Source organism: Stegodyphus dumicola, chromosome 5, assembly GCF_044657685.1.
Source record: "Stegodyphus dumicola isolate Sdum_Otavi_A_Nest chromosome 5, ASM4465768v1".
Lineage (NCBI taxonomy): Eukaryota > Metazoa > Arthropoda > Arachnida > Araneae > Eresidae > Stegodyphus > Stegodyphus dumicola.
This window is the reverse complement of record NC_140772.1, coordinates 89,785,033-89,805,612: the sequence shown is the minus strand read 5'-3', so window position 1 is coordinate 89,805,612 and position 20,580 is coordinate 89,785,033. Positions and strand designations below refer to the sequence as shown.

The 20,580-nt window shown below is 31.8% G+C and overlaps 1 protein-coding gene across 1 annotated transcript in view; it reads left to right on the top strand.

Annotated features, from left to right (window-relative positions):
• Positions 1-20,580, top strand: part of LOC118181837 (cell adhesion molecule Dscam1-like) — a 1,450,682-nt gene that overhangs the window by 778,137 nt on the left and 651,965 nt on the right. Inside the window, exon 4 of the mRNA XM_085816862.1 lies at positions 16,565-16,714. Within this exon, the coding sequence (XP_085672988.1) occupies positions 16,565-16,714 (150 nt within the window). The remainder of the gene's footprint in view (positions 1-16,564; positions 16,715-20,580) is intronic.

Here is a 20,580-nt window from a genome sequence, read left to right as displayed (position 1 = left end):
GTTAATAAACATTAAACATTTCTGTATGAAAATATTAAAAACTAAAGATGTTGAGCTGAAAGGTGTTTTGGTCCATCTGAATTTTTTTGAAAGTAAATGAGTAGAAATTGAAAATTCCATTACCATTTCTTTTTCTAAATTGCCGAAATTTAATTGTCGGTAAGCTTCGTTTTTGGAGATCTTCATATATATAATTTTCATGAATGGGAACTGGAAGATTTTTAAGTTTATCTTTAATAGATACTTAAGAGTTTAACAGGTAGGTGTGAAATATATATATATATTTATTTTCATTTTAGGAGCGTTTTGTGACTTTTCTGAAATCTTGAATAGATTACATTGTAAAGGAAGTTGGATCCTGATTTAATTAGGACTTCGTAACTTCTCTTACAGTTGTTACATAAAACTTTGTCATGTTTGAGGCAGTCAGTTTTAATAACAATAGGCGGGAATTTTCCTTCGGATGAATATTGGGAAATATCTTAATTTGGAATATTTTCATTATCATCTAGCGGCTCAAACCGATTTTCTTATTTTAAATTTCTCGAAAATTTTAGCGTCTGGTTTACAAGTTTTCTTCTGGGCAGTCCATTTATCTTCTATTATTACTGGGAGTGCGAGTGATTGTTCTCTTGAAGGAGCTTTTCTGTTTAAATATCCTGGATTAGATTGGAGAAATTTAATTATAAGTTCCCTGTCAATAATAGTTCTTTCTTCAGGAGAGGCTTTATCATATTTGGCAATCAGTTCTGGGGAATTAATTTCTTCTACAAAGTGAATTTTAAAATCTTTAGCTATCGCTTTTGGGAACTTTATTTCTACTTTTTTGACTTTCTTCCGTAGCTTTAACATTCCTTTTAAAGTCAGCTGGATTTTCTTTATCTGATGAATTCAGAGGTCTGGTTTCTAAAGCACAGTTGAGAAATATTAGAATAATCAAAGTTGGAACAGTTTGAGTAAGGTTCAAAATTTTCCCACATATGGGATTTTTTGATTTTTTTTTTTTTTTCTTTCTTTCTTTCTTTCTTTCTTTTTTTTTTTTTTTTTTCTTTTTTTCATTAGACGGAGGAAACAGAAAGAGCAAAAGAAATACAACCTGATCATTAAAAGGAATCTTCAACTGACTTTCTCCGTTTCCCTTGCTAGTTCTTCGCTGACGATAAGAAGGCAGCTGATTGGCTGACCTCGAAGAGATACATAACACCGCACGGTAAGAAATAGAAGAGAGGTCCTAATATAATTTTCTCATACACTCGCTTGAATCATTGACTCACTCCTCTTGTTGATCAAAACATTCAGTGACTTGCCATTAAGATCGATAGGTTTCGATAACCATAGATCGATAGGTTTCGATCTATAGGTTTCGATAAGAAGGTATCGAATGATCGAAGGTAAACATGATCGAAGGTAAACATTTTGTAATTATATTCTTAAATATAAATGTAAATGTCTTAAGTATGTGAAAAAAATATATTTTAAAACAACATTCTGAACTTTATTAAATGCTATACTTTTCCCAAAGCAGTTTACTCAGTACAGTTTTTATATGAATGCAATGTTTTCACAAGTTTTCGCCAGTTACATTAGAAAGAAATTTTAAGATAACTCGATTTTATTCAGTTAATGATTGCAAAATTAAAAATCAAAGTTTATTTTATTAGTCATATTAAAATTATGCATTATTTCTTTTTTATCTACAGAGCTTCTTTCTGGAAACTTTCTTAAATATGTGATGATTTCCAGTCTCTGAGGCATATCTTTTATATCAAAAATCCTAATCACTCTATAATCAATGCACTGTTTGGTTCATTTCAAATTAGAGCACTTTTTATTTTAATAGTAAAAATAGGTTAAATATTGCTGCTAATTTTTCTTTTTCCCTCTGTGGGTAAGATGGTGCTACGCAAAAGCGAAGCAGAATCTGACAAATGAACAAGCAAGTGAGTTCAGAAACATAAATGATAATACATCATAAAAATAATACTCAGTAATCAATGTACTCATAAAATTCTGATATTTCCACACTGAAATAAACAAATTATGTACTTAAATTATATACGAATACTCATTCAATAATATTTGCCAGTATCTTATTATTTTTTTAGGTAAACAAAATCAGAATTTAGGAGATGTATATAATGTTTTAAATAATTTTAAAATGTTTTAAAATAAATAATAAAATGTTTTAAAATAACCACAATAAAATGTTTTAAAATAAGCTCAATAAACATTCATTTCACAACAGATGAATAGACACATTGGTATACCGGATTCCTTCTAAAAAATACACATATGCAACAATATTCAAAAACATTAAATTTTTCAAAATAGATAGAAAGTAGTTCTCGTACAATTTCTAAACGAAAAAAAAAAATCAATGCAAAGTTTTAAGCATATCAGTTCATACTTAATTCACACAGAGTTCATTCACCAACTAGTTTTTAAAAACTACCGGAATTTCTTAACTGTGTTCCAGAACAATGGGATATACGAATATTATAACGTTGAAGTGCCACTGCCCATCTCTATAATTAAGCAGAATGAGGTGGGAACTTTTGCACATACAGTAGTGAGTTATCGTCTGTGATGAGCTTGATATTTAATCCAAACACCCAACATTCGAACTTTTTTTTCATATCGTTTAATGACCACACAACGGCATAAGTCCAATAGTGGATCGGTTCTGCTGAGCTTCTGAAAAATGTTTGATTCCCAAAGCTGAAGGGATGCAAATTGCCTTTGCAGTCTCAGTGATAAACGCGCACCACAAACTCTATAGCGTCACACTGGATGATGTACGGTTTCTTTGGATCTAGCATGTACAATTTCGCTGCTTCACACAGTCGAAGTTTGAGATATTGAAATGTTGTTTCCTCAATACCATCCCACGGAATTATCTTCCGAATCATGCTGTTGGTAAACTCTGTCAACGGTCGAGCTAATAGATTATATTATAGACAATTGTTTATGTAATCACGATAATAGTTAAACAAGCCTAATGCACTTTTTAGTGCAGGTTTACTTTCAGGTCATTCTATAATTTCGATAGCTCATATCTTTTCAGTATCAGGATGATGTCTTACAACTTCTAATATAAGTCATAAATATTTGACCTTGGAATTTAGAAAAACCCATTTCCTTACAGTCACAGTAAATATGAAATCACTTAATGTAGTTAGGACAGCGTCAAATGTTTGAGATGTGAATTTCAGTCTTTTGAACAGATAGTTATATCATCAATGTAGGCTTTTCAAAATTCCAATGCTCCTCATTCCATCGTAGTAGCTGCATTTTTTAGTCCAAAAGCCATCCCCTTCCAAGAATGGGATACATACAACTCTCTTTTACGTGTGTATAATGTGTCTTGAATAATGTTAAATCACGACTTTTTCCGTTTAAAAGCATGTGGCAATCTAATGTTCGACTGCGTGCGCAGCCAATCCACGTCATGTGGTTTATGTAAAAACTGCTAGCGCGGCAGTGAACTCACTCACTTCGCCCTTAGCTGCAGTATAGGATGTTTTGAATTTTAGTTTAGTGGTTTTTGTTATTCGTTCTGTTATTTCAGTTGTGTTTAAAGTTATGGTGTGTGTGAATAAAGGTTATGTTTAAGTAAATGGAGTCATGTCAATTCAAGTATATACACCAAGCACATAACCACCATGACACCATAAGCATCTCCCAGTTGCCTTCCAAAACATCTTCGCAGATGGTGTCCAATCTGATTGATTAGATCAATCATAATCCCCATTAGAAAATCAACTAGCTCGTTATTGCATTCAGTAATCTGAAGTCGATGCATAAGCGTGTACTTCTACCTTTCTTAGCCACACATACAAATGGGTATGCTATTTCAGCTTCACTTGGCTAAATAAGTCTTAAGCTTTCTAATTCTTCCATTTATTTAGCTACTTCAGATTTCAAAGATTCAATATATGGCTCTTTTTTTCTTTTCAGCTCTAAGTAACAAAAATAAATTTTTATGTTCGCCAACACTGGCTGTTTGGATTTTGCCAAAGAACAACGCAATGTTCTTAAGCTTGCTTAACTCCCTTTGTTTACTATTCTCTAAATCAGTTTCTCAACCCGATTTACTGATAGGTCCGGTAAAATGTTTTAGCGTAAGGTTAGTTAATTTGACTGCTAGTATAATCTTTACATATACAAAACTGTGGCACTTAAGCAACTGGGAGCACGGCAGTTGAGAAATATTGCTCTAAATGACTAATATTCACGTCGATGTCACTTTTAGTTGCTGCAGAATACACTTTATTTAGAGCTGGATGAATTTCTACAAATGCAGAATCATTCTCATAAATTACTGCTATAGTCTGTACTCGAACGTGAAATTTTCTTATTTTGTTTACTCGAACATACCGCGTACTATCATCTAGTAATTTAAATTATGAGGATTTACTCGTTAAATAGTTTCATCTGGACCTAACCAGCTACCATAAAGCTTGCTGCTATATTCTGGAGTAAGTAAATATACTAAATCACGATTTTAAAATTTTCCGTCATACTTTTGTTACGAGGGAAAAATTATACACAAGATTTTTGTTTTCGCGCAGGAGATAAGTAAGCAAGATCAGCTGCTTTCTTTATTTTTAATTCTTGTAGATAGTCAACGTCTGAATTACATAAATTAACAGCTAATGGTATTTCACCCGCCCATGATGATTTTAACATGGCTAAATGACTTCTAGCTTTCCAACTGAAGTTGAGCTTAAATGGAGATAACATCCCTAGAGCAATTTGTCACCTAACAGTATGCAAAAAAGGAACTAAGGAGTTTGTTTGTCTCAGTTAAAATTTATTTAAATATACGATTGCATTTTTCTACTGAACCGTTTGATGCAGGTTAACCGGCTGTCGAAAAATGAAGATAAGTTCTTGACCCTTTTTTAAAAAAAAATTTGAATCAACTGCTAGGTGAAATTAGTACCTTGATTACTACAAATTATTTCTGGAGTATATGTTCTCATAAAAATTTTACAAAGAGCTTCAACAGCCATTTTAAAGATACCCTGCCATTTTGAAGGATTCTCTTTTAAACATAAACAATATTTATTGTTTCTTCCTGAAGGTGATGAAATTGTTGGTATGCAAATGGTGATGAACAGTCGCCAATAGCGCTGTAAACAGTATAATCTAGGCACCTTTTGCAGGAGTTACTAAGTTATGACGACGCTGCGCTGAATTTTTGGCAAGAGAAATTATTCTACTCTCTACCTTGGTAATTTGTTGTGAAAATGTTTGCTACAAAAAATGTTTACAATAGAAATTTCACCAATAATATTTGTATTTACTATATGAAAAGGATACGGGGCGCGAACAACAGCTGTAACTGAAATTTTGTCGGACTGCTTTTCCGGACACTTTAATTGACATTTTTCACATGTTCTACAATAATTTTCTATATCTTCTGATACGCTCGGTCAATAAAATAAAAAGTTGATCTTTTCCTTGATTTTTTGCATGTCTAAATAATTTCCCTATATGGAATCATGAGCTACTTGAAGAAATTTTATTTAATTTTTTTCTGCAAAACTAAATGTTGTTATGTTTCCGCATTTTTTTTTTTTTTTTTTTTTTTATAAAATAATTATGTCCCTTAAAACGAAATATCTTTCTTTCTGATTCCGCGTCCTCAAAGAATTTATTAGTTGAATAATCCTCTATTTCAGCGATTTTCAACCGTTGGTACTCGTACCACTGATGGTACGCAAGAGAAAAGTAGGTGGTACGCAAAGAAACAAATTATTTTTAACTATTAAATTCAAAATTTAAATACCCCTACATTCTATTTAAGTTTTTTCACTATCATTAGTTAATTTACGTTATCTCAGCTTGGTTCAAGGTCCATAGCCACTCACAGACTTTAGCAAAATAATCCGTTTTCATTTTCATAATTATTCTTCTAGCCATAGACATAAAATTTGTCATAAATCATGTTTTTAAAAGGAGTAATAGAAATGAATGTTGTATTTGATAGAAAATTTAAATAAGTTGCTGTAAAAAGATAATAGTATTTCATTAATTCTTTTAGAGTTGATCGAATTATTAACATGTCTACACTTTACATCGCCACCATTTCCGGGCTCATATTAGAATTATTTTTGTACCTCGATTTGCTGTCTCTAACAGCAGGTAATTTGCCTTGTTGTTGCGTCGTATTCTTTACTTTTCTACGCAATTTAAGAATATCATCGTTTGTTTTTGAAGAACTTTTAATGTATTTAGTGCATTTAAATATTTGTGAAAAAATAATAAAATAAACCTAGATTTTCAAAATAGAAAAAAAAAAAAAAAAAAAAAAAAAAAAAAAATGGCTAGGATTGACTAAGCGAAAAAGTGATGATTCTCAGGTGATGGATCTAGGACTATTAAAACTAAGAACCTTATATTACCAGCAGCTAAAATATATCGTTTTAAAATTATTCAACGAAAAATGCGGCTCATGAACTTGATAATATTCCGTTATCAAATGATACAATAATTTGACGAATTTATCAATGGGAAATTCCATAAAAGAGACATTTATTCAAAAAATAAAACATTGTGTTCCGTATTTCGCATTGCAATTGGATGAAAGTACTGACATAACGAACTTTGTTCAATTATTAGTATACATACGTTTCGAAGTAGATAAACGAATTACCGAAGAATATTTATTTGTGAATCTCTTCACGATAGTGCTACTGCAAATGAAATTTTCAAAGTAACTGACAATTTTATACTCGAGAATGATATTCCTTGGAATAAGTGCATTGCCGTATGCAGTGATAGAGCTCGGGCTTAAACAGGAAAACATTGCGGTGTTATTTCTCAAATAAAGTCGAACCTGAAACTAAATTTACTTGGTGTTTCATTCATCGTGAAGGTTTAGAAGCTGAAACAATCCCCAAAAACCCGAAAATCGTTTTGAATCAAGCTGTGAAATTTTCTACTTTCACTAAAAGCCCAAATTTAAATTAAAAATTATTTACGATTTTATGCCAAGAAATGGGCAGTGAACATGAAACGCTTTTGTTATAGTCCGAAGTAAGGTGGTTATTCAGAGCAAAGTTTTAAACCGTCTTTATGAACTTCGATCAGAAACTCAAATTTTCCTCTGTGATTCAAAAATGTTTATTTTGTGAATTATGGTTAACGCTTTTAGCATATATAGCTGATATTTTTGGAAAGTTAAATGAATTAAATTTATGATTACAAAGACAAACTGTTAATTTGTTTACTATTAGAGATAAAATGAATGTAATGATAAAAGTAACTCGAGCTAGTAATCAAAGAATTGGATAATAACATTTTAAGCTTTTTATCGTTTTCAGAAACTTTTCTAACCGAAAATAATTTGAAAATAAAAGAAGAATGAGAATCTTATATTAAATACTTTCCTAAGGATTGTGAAGAAAATTTGATTAGAAATCCATTTTGTTCAAATGCAACTGAAATTTTATCCCGTGAAGTTTTAGAACATTTGATAGAAATTTCCTGTAATCGAACTGTAACCGAAGATTTCAAAAATAAAAACTTGTTAACTTTTGGCTGAACAACGAGAAACAAAGAAAATATTAAAGGCATTTAAAATATAGCTATTACATTTTTATTGAATTTCTGCACAAGGTACTTATGTGAGCAAGGATTTTCTTCCATGTTATATTTGAAAAATAAATAGATTACAAAATTAAAACTAGATCTTAACTTACGGTAAAAATTAAGTGAAATAAGGCCAGACATAAAGAAATTGATCTCTATGAAACAGGCTCAAATTTCGCACTATATATTAGAATTAAAAGTAATATTGTAATTTAGATTTTCATAAATAAAATGGTAATCAGTTTTTAATCTAATATTTTTTATGTTTGCGTGTTTAATACCAATAGCCAGTAGGTTGTGTTAATGGCAATATATATACAATATATATATATATATATATTAATATTTATATATATATATATATATATATATATTAATATTTCTATTGAGAAAAATAATCATTGTAAAATGTAGTGGTGGTACTAAAGTTTTTCAATTTTTGTTTAAATGGTACGCGTTAGTCAAAAGGTTGAGAACCGCTGCTCTGTTCTGTAGAGTCTTTCTCATCAGGCGGTTTCGAAATTGAGCAATAGAATAAAAGATTCACATTCGACAGTTGACGGCGTCAGCTATTTCAATTTGGAGCTCTTTTTGTTTTTACGTTTCTGGTTTCGTGTCACTAAAGATTGCTGATTGATATACGTTCTCCTCTTCGAATATGCGACCCCACACATCTAGCGTAATTAAGCATTGAACATTCAGTTGATCTGTCAAAGCGAAAAGAGATTCTATCCGCGAATACAAACCCATGTACTCATGTTTTTTTTTTTTTTTTTTTTTTTAATATAAATGGGAATAATTGCTAATGTTACCCCGATGGCATATAAGCATTCTGTTACGCTTCACGGACATAGGAAAAAATCCCTCCTCATGACTCAGTATGGCTTACGATGCTATCATTTCCTCTACGCTTAGGAACGCCTTCACTTTGCTTGGGCTCGAGCGTACACCTCCATTCCATTTGATTACATTTTGATAGCATTTACGAAAAGATTATTACATGCGTTATATTTTTGCTATGAGTTGGGATTACACTTCTTATAACACTGCAGTATGATGAATTTAATATAAAAATGTGATTTTTTTTCCTAGAGAGAAAATGTATTATTTTTTCTTGTGTTAACTCGGTTAATGTGTATTAATATTAAGCTCAGAGATTTTTAATAAATGTATTCTTAATTTGAAACCCTTCACATTAAAGGTGGGATCATTACTTCATTATTTCCTGTTCTTTACATATGCATTCTCTGCTGATGCACTCTGCGAATGCATGAGACAAGTCAGTTTTCGGAAATATCAAAAATGACGTTGGGAGCTAACATAGTACACAATAAATTCACAATATTTATAATCAGTCTGAAAAAGTAAAATATATTTGAAGTTAGCTTAATGTAAATTTGGAACAGGGAACTAGAGATGCGTATTTTAAATTGGATAATATTACTTTGAATGTTCCGCTTTTTTTAATGTGTAACATGTTTTGAACCTTCGCAAAAGAATAATAGTGTTTGTAAGAGAAGGAAATTTATTTTATTATACGCGTGTATTGAATCCGGCCACATTACTGAATGCATTCCTTTTAATTCATTTAAGGAAACAGTATATTAGAATTACATGGCCGTTAATATGGAAATAACATAATATTTGAAAAGGAAATAGTTTCTGCAATGTGAAAGCAATAGATTGCCACAAAACTGAAATAATAATAATATACTTACTGGCATGCAATGCCTTTATACTTGGATCGATATCGTCGTGCTTTGGTTTTTGCACTAAATTCATGAATTCAACTATTTATATGATCTAAGCGCTTAAGATTGCTTCTGGTATTATCAGCATCTGATATTAAGAGAAAGATTTTATAATTTTACCCTTGCATGAAACAGGAAGCCATATGCAGAACCTGCAACTAATTTTTTTCGTTTAAAAGAAAATAAAGGATAATTTTCAGTCATGAGTAACTGCAGTGTCACTCATGCGCGTTATTCAACAAAAGTAAAACCGTAAGAACCCAGGCAAAATGTCATTACGCCAAGAGAAAATGATATCATCTCAAAGTATATCCAATCACATGTACGGATTTTTCCTTATGCGCGTGGCGCGGTACAGAATGTTTGTAATCGCCCCGATGATGCTAGCACATGCAGAACTTAAAATAATTTTATCCTTACTTTGTATTTCTAAGTCATGTGTTAACGCTATGTTCAAATTGGCATTTCCGCACCTGAATCTTTTATTGCTTCTACTTGCTTGTCTGCAGTATAAATAATAATCATTCGCAAGAAAGTTAAACTTTTAATCATAATACTTGCATTTTTGTAAATGCTTAGAATTTACGTCAGTAACACCCGCATTGTCTTTGGGTTTACTTGAAGGGTTAATCTTTGATTTGACTTGAACACTTATCGTTTTGTTTATTTGACCTATCAAATTTATTTGTTAAATGAATATTTAACAATAATTAAATTGAATGATTTAAATGAATATTTAACAATGATTAAATTGAATGATTTAAATGAATATTTAACAATGATTTAATTGAATGATTTAAATGAATATTTAACAATGATTAAATTGTTTTTGTTCATTTACAGCTGAAGCTATTCTCAGATCTGGTGGAAAATATTTAAAACACATTCAGTACTGTGGCTGAATTTAATACATTCTTGTTGAAAGAATCGCGATAATTGGCGCTGTTTTCACCTCTTATGTTAGCGAAAGATCCATCTTTGAACACTGGAAGTTCTGCCTTGGGTTCGATCCCAGGCTAAGGGGCTGGCTGCATGGCCCTTTTCGTGATTTTCGCAAAGCATAAAGTGTAACGAGGCAGTTTCCCATAGAAAATTGTACACGAAGGCATCCCTTTCCTTAGGCAGATGACCCTCGCGTCCTTTGCTATACACAATCAAGCCATCGAAAGATCTACCTTTCGTAGTGAAATAAATATCACACTCCTTCGCCAGTTCTACTGGGTGTAGCCAACTTTCACCTTCTCAAACTGCAACATGAGTTGCCAAAGCATTATTCAATGTTTGAAAAAGTTTATCTGAAGTAGTAAATCAAAGTAGTAAAATTAAGTAAATGAAATCTTAAAATCATTGATATTTTTGCTTTTACAATGATGTATCCAACAAGACATTAAGTGAGAAGCAAACTACAAATGAGTTTCCCCTAATCAACCTTTTCGCTTGCGAAAATTTTCTAAATATATAATTGATGATAGTTCATAGCCCTTAATGGTCAAATATTCTATTTTCTCATAGTCTTTCAAATCATCATGTTTAATATACTTTAGAAGACTTATCACCTATCACGTGAAGTAAAATTTCAGACTTAATTTCGTTTGTTACGTTCTTCTGTTCAAAAGCTTCTTCTTTTGAATAAAAAAATAAGTGCTATAACCTAACGGTAAATGGCAACAGTAAAAAAATTGAAACATCTAACATCTGAACCTTTAGTTAAAGAGATTCGACAGATTTTTGCATGGACATAACTTTTCCTCTTATCCAAGAGTAATTGCTTTATGTTACCTTTATTACTTTTGACATGTAACTCTTCCATGCAGTGTTTTTCTTATAATTATAATTCTTTCTTATTTGCTTGGTTAAATGTAAAGTTTACATGGCCCTCTGGTTATAGTTCCATTTTTTTCAGTTTTACAACATTTAAACTGGAATCGGTTTCTTTATCAAGTTCTTTTAAACTCGAAATCAAATCACTCTACTTACTCCCTTAAGCGTATCTGTAAACAATCTTCTAAAAAATAACAGCAAAATTCTTATTTTCTGTGCCATCCATTTAATTTTAATTTCCTGTAGAGTGAAGTAAGAGAGAGTAATTGTCGCGATGGCTAAGATATTATACTGCACATAAATCTAATTTTAACAAATTTATTATCTATAAACATGGTATTATGCACACGAACATTTACAAAATATAATAAAATAAGTTCAAGGAAGAAAAACCAATGTTTAATCAATTTTAACTCAGATGTTACCTGAACATCCTACAAAACTGTATCAGCCATACCAGCTAAAAACCAAACTCAAACTCGGATGCGAACACCCTACAGAAAATTTTGGCAGACAACTTCATTCTTCAACTGACTGTCTATCTCTCTTTGCTATACTTTCGATAGGCAATAAACAACAGACTGACTGACCACGCAAAGATATATGACAGGTTTGGTACCTTAAATGGATCTTAAACAATAACAGAAAGATACAAAGAATGAGTGTGCTTAACACTCATTCTTTGTATCTTTCTGTATTTTATCCTAGCAAATAAAAAAAAAAATGAATAAAACTTACACGGATTTGAATTAGAGTTAATTGATTCTGCTAGTTATTGAAAATGCAATTGTTTCATGTCGATAGATATATTTAGCAAAAAATTATGGACCCAGTTTCCCTGACGATAACAGTTTTTGACACTCATTATATAAGTTCAGCTAATCACCATTCAAGTGGGCGACACATAATCAGAAAATCTTCATCATTCTTGAAAAATAAAATGAGTCCATCTACCATGCTCTCCGTATACACTGAGGATTAGGTTGAACAGTATTTCGTTGATCATCGGTCAAAGTTAAATATATTCTGTACTTCGTCGTGCCCATGTTAGCATTCTGGAACCTTAGCTAATACATCGTCAGTTACCTTCCTTCATGTCTCACAAAAAACTCATTTTATTCTCTGCACATACCATATCTCTAAATCATTCGAAACCTTTTTTCCATCTTTTCTTCTTCCTTATCTCAAAATACTCAGTCAATTCATCCTACCTTCCGCTTCTCTATTTCTCTCTCTCTCTCTCTTCTTATTTCCGACAACCTTTTCACTGCCCATTCGTTTTTCATAATTAACAGTTAAAACTGACTTTTGAGGTGTTACGTCAGTTTTAACTGGCATGGCTCACGTCATTTTACATTGGTTGAGGGGTGTGACACACAAGAATATGCTGATTTGAAGAAATGTTATCTTACAATTTATATCTTATTAAACATGCTTCGCATTTATTCAAATACTTTTAAAATATTCATAACTACTTTACGTTTGCTAAGTTAATTATCCAGGCAAAAAGAATTCAGTGGGTACATCTCCTTGCGTTGAAAATTGCATGTATATCACACAAAAAATTCCTGAATATAGTAATACTCATGGAAGTTTTAATTGTAAAACGATTCACATGATTGAAAGTAGCATGAAAAAGAAAACTATAGTTTATTAGCTTATATAACTGTGATGAAAATGCTTATTAAAAAAAAAGCTTCTTTGTTCCTTTATTGCTAAGCATTGTAAAATAAAATTAAAAAAAATAAAATCCTTTATCTCTTGATTTGCTTTTAAAACTTAATTAATTTATTCTGGCTTTTTTCCCGTTTACAATTAAAGTATGCAAATAGTTTTGGAAAGTAACAGCAAAGTACACTAGGGCTAAGTGGAGGGAGGCCTTCGTGGAGGCCCTTTGTAGTTGAAACTGTCTCGAATGCACGTTACACATACAGAGAACCACGGAAACGCTCACGCAGCCAGCTCGCTCGTCGGGATTCAACCCTCGGACCGAAATACCAGTGCTTAGCGACTTTACCACTCGGCCGCTGTTCAGCCGTAGTTTCTGAAAAATTAATTTGTCAAAATAAGAGGATATATAACAATATGCCTATGCAGTTTGCATAATATTTATTAACAGTGCATTAATTTTACCTATGTTTATTAAACATCTGGCACATATGTATTATTAACAAATTCAGTTCTTATTAACAGAAAATTAGAATTGCATTTTATTCATATTTAGAAAACATGATGTTTTAAAATATCTAAAATACGTAAATTAATAACTTACTATACAGTTTATTTTAATTTTTAATTATTTTGCATAAATAAAATATCAATTTTTTAACAAAATTTTGAACAATAATTTAGCTCGGGTTTCTTGGTATAGATTAAATTTAATATTTTAAAAGCAATTAAATTTATGCTTTATTAGGTATATTTACTTTAGATTAATATGTTAAGATAAAATAATGAAAAATTGCAGAATGGATCTTGTGCAGACTTCAAACTCTTGAAAAGGCAGATTTAGTAGTTCTTGTCATTCTAAAAGTAAAATTGATAAACTATAAGTAAAGGTTAGAGCGTGCATATCTATAAGCAGTCATATCAAGATGTTTCATCAATGTCAATAAAATGTCAACATTGCGACGGCAAATACTTTGCTTCTTTCTTATGTTTTAAAGATGTCATAAAATTTACCACTACCGCCTCAGTTTCCAACACTTTGCTACGTCATGTCTTAACTTGGGTCTATAAAAACAACGCGACATTGCATACGGCATTCGTTAGCTGACAAACCTTATAGCATGTCCTATTGTTATCTTGGCCTGCGGTGTGCCCTAATTTTTCGTTGACGAGCATATCTGTGATGTGATTGATCGTGGTTTCTCTGCACTAATCAGTATTTTGACACTGGAAAAAGGAACTGCTGCAGAAATCCATCAACCTGAAATAGCAAGAGGAATGGGACTTAGGTGACACGATATCTTCCCGAAAGTCAACCTTCAAAGGCACTTGTCCGTCCCACAAATCATCAACTTTGTCGCACGCTACGGATCGGTTCCTCTTTATTTTGTTCTCTTTTTTTACCTTCAACGTACTGAAACGGAATCTCCATCTTGCATCTGGGAAGCAGAAGGCTTCTCAGACCACTGCGTCTGACAATGACCTCTCATCAATGACATTCACCTATGTCAGTGCTTCAGTAATGTGGACACTCCCGCACACTTTATTATACGAAATCGTGTGATTGTGGCCGAGACATGCCAGAGTATCGACACGATTACAGCCCTGGAAGAGGACAACTGCCAGGTTATGACTTTCACTGAGCTGCACCCACTTAAGTCAACAAAACAGCATACATGCTGCAACACATTTATTGCATAGTCTGAACACTTGGTGCAATATATTGTAATAATACGAATGACAATGAACGTCGAACTTCGAAATTAAGCAAATTCATTGTGTTTGTATTCGTCTAAACTCTCGAAGGTTGCACCCGTGGAGCTCATGGGAGTTTTTGCTTCTAGCCAGAGGATGATGTGGGACGTATACCTGCTTACTTCTGTTAGTTACCAAGTGTTCTCGCTCTCTTGTTACCTGCTCTGCCCCAGCCGTTATCTGAGGACGAACTTTGGAAGAGGGTTCAGAGCATATGGGCTTCCACAGCCAGGGCACTATCCGCATATCCGCATAGTAATTGAATCTGTACGTCGTAGGCTTGCAGCTTGCAACTTTAACAACATTAACAACAGCTTAGAACTTAAACAACTTATGATACTGCGTAGATGGCTGAGAAGACCGTACTGGCGTGAAGGTGGTTGAGTGAAAAAGCAGAAAGACGCATTTAGCAAAACGGATCTTGAAGAACCACTTCTTTATTTTTTCACGTATGTCAAACCATCCTTTTGCAGACACGATGTTTCCTACTCATATTTGAATGGAATTAAGTTACATTTCGAAGAACGACGTCATCTTAAGCAAATAAGCGGAAGCAGCATGGATGAAAAGAATCTTGCCAGCAGGAGAGAAAAAGGGAACAGCGTCATATTACTTCAGAGGAAGAAAGTTGGGAGACGGAAAAGGTTCAGTTCCGAGTTTTGGTTTACAATTAATTTGCTTGGACAAGAGGTATCTGCGTTAAAACGTTATATAACATAGAAAAATCTGGAACGTGGGAGAAAAAATTATCTTAGGGTAGATCACCAAATTTGGAATGTTAATTTTGAGGTCACCAATTATTTTTTAAAGCAGCTGTCATATTTTGTTATATTTTATATATATAGTTTAGGAAAAAAATAAAAAGATATTCTTATACTAATTGTTCTATCTCTCTCTCTCTCTCTCTCTCTATATATATATATATATATATATGCATATACAAAGAAAACAAAAGAAATAATAGATTCAGGGCAAATAAGTACTGACATCGAATCTTCAGAAAAGTTTCCATTACTGGAACTAACAATTGCTCTTCGTGTAAAAGTTATAATAGAAGCACTAGTAATAATATATTGCTTGCGATTATTTCTCTTAGATCTGAATAAATAAATATATATGTGTTTTAATGACCTTTTAAAGCTAAATAAATACATTAGTGTTTCACTATTTTTAGCATTATTACTTATCAATGTATGAAAGAAAATCAAATAAATCATGTTCGCAAATGGAAGTCAGTTGAAAAAATTCATACTCAGTTATTACTAAAAATTAACTCTGATTTTTATTATGCAGTTTGCTTTTATTCTTATAAACACTATTTGCATTGGTTTCTGTTTTTCAAAATTAAAAATGTGTCTTTCATTTGCGTGCAAAAGGTTTCTCTTTTTTTATTCCACTGAGAATATTAATTTAATGAGAATTAACCATTTTCTAGTTTTTAAGGTTATTTTCAGTTTCTCTTTCATTCATCTATAGTTTATAATAGAATTTTAATTACAGCTATTAATTTGAAATTGTTTCATTGAAATAATATTACAAAATTTCAATGGAATGTATTTTGCTTTCTTTTATCCACTTTATAAATGTTCTTCCTCCCCCTTATTTAACGTGTTCTTACATTCTCCTAAGCTGTGTTGCATCGTTGAAATGCAAAGATGAGGAATTTTTTTAAACGTTATCCTCATTTAATGTCAGCGCATTAAACCAGTTTCAATTTTTTTAATAAAAGTTCGTCATTTATTCATGGTGACAGAATATTTAATTTAACGCGAATTGTTCATTTTTTGAAATTCTTTTAAATTTTATTCTATACTTCAGTCTTTTATCTATGCCGATTCTTAAAGAAAATTTTAGTTATGGTCATTAGTTTGAAATTATTCCGCTAGAATAAAATTTAAGCATGTAATGGAATGTTTTTCTTCTTTCAACTACTTGATAATGTTCTGGTTTTGCTTTTTTTCTCCCTGCAGGTAGTTCATACACTGTTCTTAATTCCGGAGAGCTCTTGATTCATGGAGTTTTAGAAAAAGATTCCCTTCGGACATTTCTCTGCCAGACGCGGCACAAACTAACAGGCGAGATGGTTATGAGCGTCAGTGCCGGAAAAATTGTCGTCACAGGTGAAGATTTATTTTGTTACTTTTCTTCCTCTTTTTTTTCTTTCCCTTCCACAGTATGATATTTGAAGTGTCTCCTCGGAAAGAAACTATAAAGGAACACTTTGGGTGCGTTTATTATTTCTTCTTCCATTGTTGCCAAAGAATTTCTTTAAAAAAGAAGTTTGTGTTCGGTAGTTTTTCTCAGTTAGGTAAGAAAAGAAATGGAGTTCTTTTCCGCCTTTGCTTTACCGAAGTTGTGTTTATCAGAATTTTGCAATCTCTTCCTCGATGTTCAGTTCGAGATAAGAAACACACGTTACAAGTTACTTTTTTTTTCCTTTTTTCTAAGAACATTTTCTGATTATTTTATGAAGAATATGCATGTAAACGACGCTCGGGGTTGTAAAGATATAAAAACTGATGATAAAATAACGATCCTCAAAGAAAAAAAAATAAATAATAAATAATAAAAAAATAAAAATAATAATAAAAAAACCTTATAAATCTGCAACAGCTCTTTAAAAAAATGCATATATATCTATTAGTGAGTAGACTCTGTTAATTTTAGAAAATCATTTTTAAGCAGGTAAAGATAATGTACTGATAACAGATTTATTGATTTATTTATAATGTTACTATTTTATAACACATCATGATCATATACTTATCCAATTTACTTTTGTGGAAGAACTGTGGGCACAGCGGCTGAGCAATGAAATCGCTGAATATTGATGGTTTTCATCTGGATTCGATTCCGAGCTAACGGGCTGGCTACATGGGTGTTTTGAGGGGTTTTCTCATATGTAACATGTATACCAGCCATTTTCCCTTAGAATGTTCTCCACGAAAGCATCCATTTTAGGTAGACAACTCTAGTGTTCTTTGCTTAATCTACTAAAGCCAAATGTAGAACTTTGAAACTAGTTGTGTAACTTCCTTATTTATTGCAATCAGAAGTATCAAACTTATAACCCCTTCCTCATTAATTTTATCGCGTTTAAGTATTTAAGATTTGATATAGCATAAACACCATAGACATTGATGCTTCAGTATCATGTTAAGTACTTTACTTTATTAGTTGCTGTATTAAGTACTTTACGTTATTAGTTAGTTATGTAAATTTACTTTATTAGTTACAAAATATTTCCATAATATAAAGAATTACGAAATGACTACGAGTTGTATTTAAAAATTTTACACGCAAAATTATAACTGGCTAACCAAAGTATTATCTTTTATTTCATGTAGAAAACTTAACATTAAAATTCAATGTGCATAATATGTTTCTAACCGGCAAGGCCGTACTACTACTTTTTGATTTATATATATATATACAAACAGTAGCTATATAAGTAATTAGTTTAGAAAAACAGATTTTTCGGGGCAGAAAACTGAAAGTTCACTTTTGGTTGCACTCAGCAAAAAGATACTGAAGTTGATTCACAAACTGATTCAATTCACTGTTCTACTAAGACTTTCAGATATAAACAAACAGCCAAACGACGGATTCGTTAGCCTTTGCACCACTTAAACAACTGAGAGTGAGTATATATATATATATATATATATATATATATGAAAAACATAATAATAGGCTAAAAATGAAAAAAAAAAATTAAACCCGTTCTGCAGGTTTGAAGTAACATAAACTTAAGGCATCTAAAGTTAATATTAAATTCAAATCAAAGCAATTCAATTCCTCAAGAGTATTAAAAATTATAACCGTGATTAGAGGTTTAACACCATATCTAAACAAATCAAAATTAAAATAAGAATTCACAGTAGAAAAAAACTCGAAAAATAAAAAATGTAAAAGGGAAAATATACAAAATTATAAATTAATATCCTTTTTTCTGAAACTCCAATTCTGAGCTCATCAGCGAAAAATGGATTAAAGCTTCATAAAGGTCGATTAATATGTTTCGATGAACTGGAGTTTCAGCAAAAGGATATTAATTTTTATAATTTTGTATATTTTCCCTTTCGCATTTTTATTTTTCGAGTTTGTTCTACTAAGAATTTTTATTTTAAGTTTGATTTGTTTAGATATTGTGTTATACCTCTGATACACGGTTGCAATTATTAATATTGTTGAGGAATTGCCTTGATTTGATTCCAATTTAATATTAACTTTAGATGCTTTAAGTTTATGTATATATAGGGTAATTCTAAATTGTTTTTACAAATTAAGAGAGGTGATAGTTTCATACAGATGATCAATAATTACCAAAGAACATAGGGTCGCATTCCACTCTGAGAGACAGAAAAGAGCAATATTAGAATTCTAACTTGAACTTACAACAGTGTTAGGAGAATGAATGAACGAGAATACAAGTTGCACAATCAGTTTAGTGAAAAACTTACAGAGAGTGCACAAAATGGATAAAATCTCAAATTTGGCGTTCGAGTGTTAATTCGAGCTCAGACGTTGATGGCAAACACTCAAATGCACATCTTTGGTTGGCAAGATCTCAACTTCGCTAACGATTGCAGCAAGTTAATTATCTAATCAAGGGCTGAATACTATTAACGAACTCGAAGTTCCGTTGTATGCCGAGATTTGCATGAAAAATTCATGCTGCGTTCCGACTGTCAGAACTTCGTGTCCCACAGAAGAGCGCTTCAAGTAGAATGAGCGCAGCCCAGTAAGTCCAAGAGGACAGGATAGAAGATGGCGAAGGTAAATAAAAACTAGGTAGAAGTTTTTTTCCCATAGTAGATAATTTCTCCCATATAATTTAAATAATTAATTTGTTGCAATCGTTTGCGAGGCTGAGACCTTGCCAACCAAAGATGTGCATTAGAGAGTTTGCCATCAAAGTCTGAGCTCGAATTAACTTTCGAAAGCCAAGTTTTCCATTTTATCCCTTTTGTGTAGAGTTTTTCGCTAAACTGTTTGTGCAACTTTTGGTCTCGTTCATTCGCTCTTCCAACACTGTTGTAAGCTCAGACTGGAATTCTAATATTCCTCTTCCTCATTTCTGCCTTGCAGAGTGGAATGCGATCTTATGTTCTATGGTAGTTATTGCTCATCTGAATCAGTACTATTACCCCTCTTAATTTGTAAAAACAATTTAGAATCACCATGTATATATATATATATATAGAGAGAGAGAGAGAGAGTATAAATTCACTCTGTTACCCGGCTACTTAATGTTTACACTATACGTTTTTTTAAAAAGTTAAAATTTCACATTTCGGAATGAAATCTGATCTGGGTCGATCATTTATTTTCAGACTTTAGGTCATTCTTCGCTGGACTGAAATGAAAGATATTTAGCCAAAATGTTGCCGAAGAAGCCGTTGTGGAGAAAACAACGGAACGAGAAAACACCGTAGTAAAAAGAAATCCGAGAAAAAAAGAGAAGAAAGAAAATACATGGCAGTTCTTAAAACATCGTGGGCAAAACTTTGCATCGCAGACATATGTTTTCAGTTTTTAAAATCTTTACATGCATGTTCGCACCACTAATCCAACATTATAAAGAAATTATTATTAATCCAGGTTTATAAAAAGAATTAATTAAATTATCAATCTAAGCAGTTTACTACATAAATATAACATTCTGTTAACTGTTGTCTGCTATACAAGTATTAAAAAGCCTACTCAATTTCAGTTTTTGACTGGTTAGGAGTTTTTCTTGCCTTTCCAGGAAAAATTTATTAGTTAATTCAAAAATATGAAATACAGAGGTAAAAATATTCATCATTCCTTCTTGTGCTCACTAATCATTAATTGAACCTGCATTTAAAACTTTTAAAATCTGAAACCAAATGTCTGAGATCATGTAATGATTAATAGTTGCTATATTTTTAACCTCAAGACAACAGTGTTTTAAAACTGAGATGTTTTTAAACTACTTTATTTTCTAAGACGACATTTTTTC